At 36.6% G+C, this 10,906-nt stretch overlaps 1 protein-coding gene and 1 long non-coding RNA gene across 5 annotated transcripts; one reads left to right on the top strand and one right to left on the bottom strand.

Annotated features, from left to right (window-relative positions):
- Positions 1 to 1,075: 1,075 nt before the first annotated feature.
- LOC126605330 (stress-response A/B barrel domain-containing protein UP3) lies at positions 1,076 to 2,183 on the top strand. Its single transcript, XM_050272698.1, has one exon. It carries the CDS (start codon positions 1,091 to 1,093, stop codon positions 2,060 to 2,062), a length of 972 nt encoding a protein of 323 aa, XP_050128655.1. The 5' UTR covers positions 1,076 to 1,090; the 3' UTR covers positions 2,063 to 2,183.
- Positions 2,184 to 6,170: 3,987 nt separating this feature from the next.
- On the bottom strand, positions 6,171 to 10,597 carry LOC126602218 (uncharacterized). 4 transcript variants are annotated; one of them, XR_007616032.1, is made up of 7 exons: positions 10,450 to 10,597; positions 9,542 to 9,631; positions 9,282 to 9,426; positions 8,954 to 9,080; positions 8,815 to 8,842; positions 7,447 to 7,513; positions 6,580 to 6,620 (listed from the first exon to the last, which is right to left on the bottom strand). It is a non-coding gene; the product is annotated as an uncharacterized LOC126602218 (long non-coding RNA). The 4 variants fall into 4 exon arrangements; XR_007616031.1 differs by lacking the exons at positions 6,580 to 6,620; positions 7,447 to 7,513 and adding an exon at positions 6,171 to 6,286; XR_007616030.1 differs by lacking the exons at positions 6,580 to 6,620; positions 7,447 to 7,513 and having other exon boundaries at positions 8,641 to 8,842; positions 8,954 to 9,076.
- Positions 10,598 to 10,906: the final 309 nt, after the last annotated feature.

The raw sequence follows: 10,906 nt of genomic DNA on the forward strand, positions 1-10,906 counted from the left end.
CTACGGCTTTGAGGCTCTAATGGCTTGGTTTTTAACTTTAAGGATTGAAAGACAGTTGCATCTGTTGTGAAACGGCATCTGATTGCTAATACATCAAACCTCTTCCTGCATTATTTTCACGCCAATTTCGCAACCTCATAAACACAAAAAAGTTCACCAGAATCAAAGTCCCGGTGTAGGAACGTTGTTTATAGATAGGTTATAGAATCAAAGTTCGATGCTTGACTTTGTCATCTTCCCAATGTCTCTTAATTGAAAAGGTTGGCCAATTTATATCAGGCGATTGGAACAAAGATATTCGAGCGTCACTTCATTTCTTGAAATCGAGTTCATATGTGCTCATGCCAAACCGTAATTGTTATACAACGATATATTTACACACTTCTATTTAACAGGATCGTCTCTAAGATCTTGGGGTTCTGTACGAAATTTATAAAAAGGACCCTCCATAAGATAGTTTTAAGTTTTAAAAAAAGTATGACAATGTATTGATTATAGAAAACATTCACTTAAATCAAAACAAAGCGACTTAGTACTACGGTCTAGCGATATTCTTCTTCACTTGAAAGTGTGAGGTTTTATGTTCAATTATCGTCAAATGCAAATTTGAACCACATTATTGTTAGCCTATTGTGAGACTTAGTCCACTCCCCCACCCTCTCAGTGTAGATAATATCGTTTGTTAAAAAAAACAAAAAATTTAGCACTCATTGATTGCATATTTACAAGTGTCCTTAATGATAAGTAAAAAGATCTACAAATATAACCTTTGCTAAATAATCAAAAAAAAATTTATCTTAAACAACCAAACATGAAAAAAAAAAAAACTTCAAACCTCTAACTTTAAAGTTTTACTTGAATACATAACGTTGTTATATAATAAAATTAAGAAACTTTCGTTTTTAGGGTGTTATTATACACTCAAAATATCTCATTGTACTCCAAATTTTTATATTTGAAGCCCTGTGCTACTGCACCTTTCCTTCCCCCTCAACGCCCCTCTGCTATTTAAAATATCAATCGGGAAATAATAAACACACCTACTCACCCATCCTGATTAACTGAAAAAGGAAAATTAAAAAGAATATAAATGGGCCTAATCAGAGCAAATATAGGCCCAATTAAGGATCCTGGACTTTTCAGTAGCTATCCAATTGTCACTGTCATACGCTATATACAACAACAGAAAACCAACCACACACCCACACGTCCCACGCACTCGTTTGATTTTCTCGGCGACAATATGAATCTCACCCTGCGTGCACCCGGTACATTTTTCACCCATTCATTTTCTCGCACTTTCTCACCTTCCAAACACATCCTCCGTTGCTCCAAACCCTCACCCTCCCACCTCACCCCCAAAATCAACATGTCCTCCACCGCCTCCTCCGCCTCCTCCGCCACCCAAACAGTCATCGAGCACATCGTCCTCTTCAAAGTCAAGGACGACACCGACCCAGCCAAGGTCAGCGCGATGGTCAACAACCTCAACGGCCTCACCTCTCTCAACCTCACACTCCACCTCACCGCCTCTCCGATCCTCCGCACCCGATCCTCGCCCTTCGCCTTCACCCACCTCCTCCACAGCCGCTACAGCTCCAAAGACGACCTCAGCGCCTATACTGTGCACCCGGGGCACATGAGCGTGGTGAAAGAATCGGTCCTCCCCGTCTGCGACGACATCATGGCCGTCGACTGGGTCGCCGACGACCTCCAGGGCCCTGCGGTCCCGCCGCCGGGATCTGCAATCCGCCTGACGTTTTTGAAATTGAAGGAGGGTTTGGGGGAGGAGTCGAAATCAGAGATTTTGGGGGTGATTAAAGGGATTAAGGAGAGTTTTGGGGAGATTAATCAGATTAGCGTTGGGGAAAACTTCTCGCCAGGGAGGGCAAAAGGGTATTCGATTGCGTCGCTGGCGGTGCTTCCGGGCGTGAAGGAGCTTGAAGGTTTGGATTCGAAGCAGGAGCTGGCGAAGGCGGAGAAGGACAAGGTCAGGGAGCATTTGGAAAGCGTGATCGTGCTTGATTATGTTGTTGGGTCGCCTCAATCTGCAAGTCTCTGAAGATTTTTGTGCACTGTTCTGTGTACTTTGATGAATCACTCAATAAGCTCTGTGTTGTTTAAGCTGATTAATCACTCAAGATGATTAAGTTTAATGCAAAGGGATGTTTTGATTTTCATAAGGTTGCGAAAATGCAAGGTTTTGGATTTTTGGCGTTTTGATTCATATGCTGCCTTCGGAAAATACTTGGAAGTGGTGCTTTCGAAAGAAGCACTTGTCGAGTCCTCCTCCAAATAAGCATTTTGAAGTTTTCTGTCGAATATAATTAAAAATAATTTCGAAACCTTAAACTCACAACCAAATTTATATGTTGGGTTCGGGTTGATATGAAATTAACATCAACACTTTTATGGCAAGCCCAAACACAGTACAGTTACTAATTATATCATTATTTTTCAACATAAACACGACACAATTACTAATCGTATCTTCCTAGAGCCCAGTGAGAGTGCTTGATTCCGGATTAGCGAGTTACACGATTACTTAATTACCAATGAGTTATGTTATGGTATATCATCTTCGGTTTTGCAATTTCTAATGGGTTATGTTATAGTATATCATCCTTGGTTTTGCATCACGACGTGGATTTAAATCCCGTTAATGGCTAATCTAATATCTAATCTAACAAAATCTATCGTTTGATAAAATAAAAAATAAAAAAAGAAACCTGGTATTTTTAAATTTATTATTGTTATTATTATTATTATTATTTTGCATATATTAACTGGTATTAGAGTTTGTTTAATTGGCAACCGATAGGCATGATCAAAACGATTATAGTCAAGTCCGGCCTTGTCGATATTTCATAGCAAATTTTACAAGCTCGAACTGGATGGGTTTCCATACAACAGTGACCAAATGTTGATGGACAAGCCTACTTGATGGTCTCCAGATGGCTTTGGCTACAGACCTTCTCAATTTGGAAGCGGAGGGAAACTCAAAGATACTCATCGATGCTATTAATGGTAGATTTTCAGCTCCCCGACATCTCTTCACTTTGATCTACAAATTTGCATGTAAATTCCTGAGCTCTTTTTTCCTACCACGTGTGTCGCGAAGCAAATTTTATAGCAGATGCGAGGGCGGCTGTAGGACATTCCTACTTGGATCCCTGCTATGTAGTTGAACATTTTGCTTAATAAGGCGAAAGCAGTGATTTTGTGATTATTCAAGCCGCCCTAGAAGATTCTCTTTATAATTTCGTTTCATATAGACCTTGTAACTCTAATAGGCTAGAGTGTCTAGACACAAATTCATCTATTATTTTAACTTCCAAGTAAAATCGAAATTTGAATTTGCTACACAAAAATATTTCTCCTAACAAAAGAAACAAAAATCATGGCAAAACTAATCATGCATGCATGACTTGACAAATTCCCAAGATTCCCATCATACCTTGTATTTTACCAATCATGACACTGCACTCACGCCATGTCTTCTCGATCGAGTTTAATCAGACATTCTGTTTTCTATGAAGCGTTTATTCGATATTCCTTTAAGATTTTTTTTAATTAATATTATTAAGAGGAGGGACCAGGGAGATTCAAAATTATTACAATAATTTAGGAGAGGGGAAGTTTAGAATCTAGATGTATAAGTGGAAACTCAACACTTTATCTACTGAAATATTGGACCACATGCAAATATTCCTTAACTATCGAGTTTAATCAAACATGATTTTGTTTGTGTTATCTATTTATAAGAGGGATGTTAACTACCTTCACCCCTTCCCTTTCCCATTCATTCGATGCCATGTGAATTCCACCATCACTAATTTTTTAGGACTTCCCCATTCATTCGATGCCACGTGAATTCCACCATCACTAATCTTTTAGGACTTCAGGTGTATATGAGAAAACAAAATAATCAGTTTTTCAAGACATTAAATACTTAGTTTTTAGTGATGGTGGAGGCCACGTGGCAACGAATGAATAGGCCGCGTTGAATTCTCAAACATTTCATGAGTCTCATCGACAATCTTTGGGTTCCAGGTAGTAGAAGCAAGAGTGGGAGAGAAAGAGAGGAAAGAAAAGAAAGAGAAAGTACAGAGAGCAGGGATGGATGACACCAGTTAAATTGCTGGCAGGTGATGAAGGTTGGTGCACTAGATGGTTAATCGGCATCTCAGATTGATGCTTGTGAGCTTCTGATTATTGTAGTGTGAATTTCTAAAATAATTGGCATTTTAAATAAAAAAGAATAAAATATGCATGTGTTAATTTTTATTTGTGGAACTCCCGGTCAGCATATATTCTAGGTAAACAGAAAAATTTCTCTCATTTCAGACCTTTTAACTCCCCACACTCCTTTAAGGTTATTTCAAACATTTCAACTCCCCTTTTTTAAGGACATAATGGACCACGTTGAATTCTCAAAACTTGCAATTGGTTAAACTCCATGTTAGTGAGCATAATGAACTTTTTTAGTAATCATAAGTTTTTGAAATGAACACGGCATATTTTTTTACTAGCCAAAATTTTTGAGTTCATCCCACAGAGAAGTAAAGAACTTATGAAAAGTAGGTCAAATGTCCGAAGGCAATTTATTCTTCCACCACGTAGTGTAAAAATATTCTTTTATAAAATGAAAATAATAACTAGTGAAAATAAGGTCAAAAATCCGAAATAACCCTAACACAAGTCATATGCCATACATGTGACTTATTCTAGATGGAAAATTTAATGGAGTTAAGGAAAATATGACAAATTAATGATTTGGGAAAATTGATATGGCACTTAAAATATTAATTTATATGACAAATTAAAAAATGTGTATAAGTTTATATGACATTTCAAAAAATTCCCTTATTTTTATTGTTTGGGTTTTCTTATATGTTTAGGGTTTGGGCCAGTCCGTTTAAATTAGGTTTTCGTTTAGAGATTATGGTCAGTTTATTATAAATAGTATACTTGTTATTCAGTTGAGAACAAGTTAGTTAAGATGTAGTCTTTCTTTGTTTATGCAGCCTTATTGGCAATTTATTGTAGTTCTTTGTTTAATAAAGTTTACCTCTGATTTTCAAATTTAACAAATTAAATTGTGGGTTATAAGATAAGTCAAATATTTATACCCAACGATATGAATGTCATACTAAAAAAACTTTCATGTGATTTGGATGTTTAACTGATGTTACTTATTTTTCCGTTTTGAATGAATCGATCGAGATCCACAAATCAAATTGTCTAGAACAACGAGTTTCAATTAAATAACCTCGTGCTAAATGTTGAAAGAATTGTAGTTATGATGAAAGAATTACGGCATGAACTACGTAAAATCTTGTCAAACAATAAATAAAGTAAAAGTGAAACCTTCCAAACAACTATTGCCAGTTTATGATGTGTTCGAATTAATAGGTAAATAGGTAAAATATGTTGCTAGTAACCTTGACAGCTGAAAGCTACTTCAGCAGCTGAAATTACTGTAGGAACCGAGATGCATCAGAGATTTTTTCAAATTGAAATTAATCTGCAAATGATTGCAAACACAAAAATAATTCATTTTCAAATAAAGATAAAACAAACTTAAAATATTTCCAGGGTACTTTCAAAAACAGGAGAATAAAAACGAAGCTTTTATCAACATGACTCTCAATTTTATACAGATTAGCATAATTCAATTTAAGCACAAAACTGAAAGTCATTAGATGACAGAATACAGTGTAAATGTTACTAAAATAACTTGTCATACAGAATAAGCAAGACTTTTAAACTACAATATTAATCGAGCAAATTTATATATCATTATAAATGTTATCAAAATCAGCTAGAATACAAAGCAGTAAAGATTTATATCCGAGGATAATATTTTAGACATTAAACTATAAAAACTACTTAGCCGCTCCTGATAAGAATACAAAAAGTTTCTTTTAACCACCATTTTAAAAAACAGAACAACCAATATATACACAATCACAAAGCTTGATCAAATAAAAAAGATGTAACAACACTGTGTGAACGGATGTCCACGTGAAGCTGCGGATGCCAGCCTGATGTTACGGATGCCTGTGTGATTGAGAATAACTTGCACTAAATTCTATATAAAAAAGGGACAGATTAACATATTTAAGCTAAGTATTAAGATGCAAACATTCTTAAGATAAGAAATCATATAATTAAACAGAAAATTGATAACGTATTCAATAAAAGTACAAAAGGAAAAGAGGTTATAGAAAATTACACTTTAAATATTTCCAATTAGTGATTAATCACTTTGATTATTGGCAATCTACAAACAATGACTGATTTGACACACCCTAACCCGAAGACTAGGACGTGCTGGCCATCACGTGAGCGTGACGTAACCATAACGCAAGCGGAAACAATTTAATAATAAAATATGAGTCAACGAAAACCACTAAATGCAGTTATTTACAACCTAGCATTCTATGTGCTTAAGAGTGTACTAAACAAACATAAACAGAGCATAAGCGTCTAGGTGCAGTCAAGTAGGATCATAACTAATTTTACAACACCCTCGGGTGAATCCTACATTTATTTAGTCTGTCAGAACGCCGAAGCAGTCCTCGTAGGCCACCAACGCCTCAACTATCAACTAGAACCTGGAGGGGCGAAAAACAGAAAACGTGAGTGGGCGAAAATAAAGCTTTTCCAAAACATTTCATAAATCCACATTTATAACCCCTTTTTGGAAAACCTGTATACTTTCCCAGAAAAATAGTATATAGCATATATATCTCAACTGTCTCGATCATCAATCTTATAACAGATTCAATAAAGAATGTACCATGCCAATTTCAACAGTTTAGTATGAATGCATTAACATAATATAATCAGGTAAAAGAAATAATCAATCGGAGGCCCTCTAATAGCCCTGAACGATTGAACCTAGAGCTCAACATCTACCAATCTCACTCTCTGCCGGAGTCACTCCGCGTGACCTGTCTGGCCTTCTGCACATAAGTCGGAACCACCTAATGTAGTCTGAACGACTCATGGTAATATTCGCTCTAGTGCTTCTCTCATCAATCATCTGTATACAATAATCTAAGGTCACCCACCAGTCGTAATCTCACTAACACTCTACGACTGGCCCGTCGTACCCACTCCACGTGGACTGTATGACCAGCATCTACTTGGATCCAAGGCGAGCGTGCGATGCGGTGAATACTATAAGCACTAAACCATGGTGCAGGATATGAGCTCAATATATCATCATCATCAACATAACAGTAATTAAATACTTACCTGTGCGTCCACAACACCACCTTACATATATGCATCATACGACAGTTCATAATATTCATAACATTCTATGCATGGCAATCAAATCATATTTCATTTCATTTCACTATACTTTTCATTTAAATTTGATTTCTGGGGAAATCGAGTATATAGGTATATATATAAAAACAAATGCCCACTCACTGGTATGTCGCCGGGTCGTAACCCCCTTGACGCCCCTGGATGTGCTCGTCCTCGTTATAAGTCCCACCTAGAAGTGAAATAACTAAAAACGTCATTTAACGCACAATTAACGCACCTAAACCAAACTAGGTAAATAATTCTTCATACGATGCTCAAATTGGGTATATGAATATACCACGGTGACCTACATAAACTCAGGATCACCCCCAAATTTTTAAAATAATTTTTGGAGGTCTCACGCGCCCCCACGCGCCTGACGTGGCACGGACCTACGCGCCCCACACGCGCGGCCACGTGCGTTGCATGCTAACGGCACAGTAACGGTAGTTAGGGAATATTCCGTCAAATCCTAGTATATTCCGTTAAAACCTAACCGTTCCGTTAACGGCGTCAGGAATATTCCGTTAGAACTAACGGAATATTCCTGCTTCTTCTCCGATGGACTCTCGCCGGACTCCGGTCACCGGAAAACTGGGAAAATTTTCTAATTAACTATTCTCACTCGTTTTTCGTCCATTTTCTTCGAATTTTATACCAAAATGAAGCATTTAACATGTACTATCACGTTGGAAGGGTTTTAGGGCCTAAAAACAACTAGATCATACCTTCCAAAATTTCTCAAATTCGGCCAAACTCGAACCCAACGATCCCGACGTCCATTTTGTTCAAACGAGGCACTCCGAGCCTCCTTGGAACTTCCTAAGACTCGTGGTGATCTTGGTTTGGCCTAAAACACAACCAAATCAAAGTTCGTGAACAGTACAAAATCACGGGGCTTTAAAAACTAGGGTTTCTCGAAGTGAAACTCACCTGAAACTTATACCCCCGTGCTCGTGAAGTTCCCAAGATCACAATGGTGATCTTAGATTGGACGTTGGTGTAGAATTGTGGTTGTTCTTGGTGTTTGCCGTGAGTTCGAGTGAGTTCGGGAGTAAGAGAGAGAATGAGAGAGTCTGAAATGAAGAAAGAGAGAGAGTGTGTGTGACTGAGAAGGATAAGAGCTGAGGAAGAGACAACCTACGGGTTTTGGGGAAGGAATTCGGGAGGTAGGACCCTACCTAAAGTCCAAATACAAAATAACACAGTTTAGAAATTTTTTAGGTAAAACAAACACCAAAATTACGCACCTTAATCCCGTTTAAGGGCGTTTTTGTAATTTCACGTCCTCGGAATTTATAATTCCGGGACGGGCTGTGACAGATTAACGTCAAATGAAATTGACATAAAATTCAAAGATTCAAGTATTTAATTAAAAATTATACCTATACTATCCGGACCTTATTGTATATAAATAAAAAATTTTAAAAAAAAAAATTTCAAGGTTCCATGATGGATAGTTTTAAAAATCAGAAGCTGAGATGATGATACCTCCAGCATTTCTCAAACTCTCAACATCCTGAAACAATAAAGAAAATCAACAATGCAACAAACATAAATCAGATAAAGAAAATAACATACTGTAAAAAAGATGCAAATTTTTTCCCAAAGTTGAGCAGAAAACACACACCTTAAACTTCTCAATCTATTCTTTAGGAGTGCATTAAGGACCCAACTGCATTTTACTGCTTTCTTCTTCAATCTTCCTCTCACTTGTACACTCATCTGCCTTCCAATCCTCACCATTCCTTCACTATCTGTATAAATAAAAATTGAAAAAGATATAACACTCTTAAATCAAACCCCAAAATAATTGGGTAAAAGCATTTTAGATTAAAACCCAAACCTAAACAGCTAAAAGGACCAGCACATAAAATTAATAAATGAATTAATAGAACAGTAAACATATATTAGTCCCAAGAAAAAGATATCTATTGGACGTAATGTATGTTTCCCACCTTAATCATTTTTATATTGTTATTGTTATCTTGTAAGTGTTGTTATCATGTTGGCTAGCACCCAGCGTAGTGCTGTAGTGGCGTACAACATTTCCTTTCTTTATTGTACCAATAGCTCTCTTGCACCCTCATGTTGAGCTCTTCTCTGCATATATACCTCTTGTAAGTAATCTTAATCAGTCAGTTATCATGAATATACAACTTATATTAATTTTCTACAATATCCAACACACAAACATAACAGAAGAAGAAACTTTTACTTAAGCGGCGCAAAAGGATATCCTCTGCATTTCATTCCAAAATCCATCACTCTTATGTCTTTGCCTGCACAGTTTTTGCTCCAACATAGCCTGCCATGATGATAGCACTATCAATAATTAAGACATAAAGAAAGGCTATCCTAGCTAGTCATTATCGTTGGAGTAAACCAATAGCATCGTAAGTAAAGTAGCAGACCAAGTTTTTTTAGAATTGATGTGTTAACATGTTTAAGTAGCAAAAAGATTACAACACATTGGATGTGTTAACACATCCATAAGCTGATGATTCCCTCTCCGGTTTATCACATCATTCTTAATATATTCAACAATGAACTCACATAGACTACGTTTTTTAACTGTCTCTCTCTCTTTCTGATCATCCACATGTGTTTCTGAGAAATGTTTAGCCATTTAACTAAAACACAAAAAAAAAAAAAAAAATATCCCTCACCCACATCAAAAAACCGAAACATGCAGAGCAAAACCCAAAAATTAAGGATGACCATCCCTCTTTTTTTTTTAAAGTTTTAGGGAAGGATCGATGCATAGACAATCGATGTACAGGAAAACCCTAACCTAACAGATCAAAATTTCCCAAGATGAAAAATGCAATTAGATGGAACAACCAAACACAAATATCAGAAAAAATGCATAAAACATTCCAAATAAAAAACCCACAGACCTTAATCGAAAAGGGCTTCCAAGATTGCACAGAAAAACCCTAAAATTGATAGAGCAGTATATCTTGAAAGAAAAAATGCAATCAGATTAAACAACGATGCTAAAAACACGAAAAAATTAGGAAAGAACTGATAAAAAAACGCAAAGATTTTAATTTTACACCAATCGATCTACAATTTTTCTTCCTAATCAAAGAAAAGAGGAAAAGAATTAAATAGACAAACCACCTGAAACACCGCAATCAGCCAGAAAAACCACCTTTTCAGACGGCAGACGATGAACACAAACAGAGAAGCAAGGAAACACGAAGATCGAACAGGGAGAAAAGCAGAAAAACAGAGAGCAGGCGAAAGGAAAAAGCAACGGAAGAAAATGAGAGAAGGTTCGAGCACCTTTCCGTATGTAGGCTCATTGTACAGAGGGGCAAAATCGACAATTTCTGTAGCATCTTTTAAAAGGCTGAAAACCGTGCGTTAGATGAGGGACAAAACAGGAACGGCACTGTTAATGAACAGTGTTTTTCCACCAACGTTTAGTATAGATAGAATGTTGCTATAAAAATGCTTACAATATAAAGTTGATGAATATATATGTGAATGTCTCATGAATATTGAAGATTCGAATACCAACTAAAGCTTGCAAATACATGTAGGCATTGGATCCTCTTTCTTCTTGGAATTAATA

This window comes from Malus sylvestris, chromosome 15, assembly GCF_916048215.2.
Source record: "Malus sylvestris chromosome 15, drMalSylv7.2, whole genome shotgun sequence".
NCBI lineage: Eukaryota > Viridiplantae > Streptophyta > Magnoliopsida > Rosales > Rosaceae > Malus > Malus sylvestris.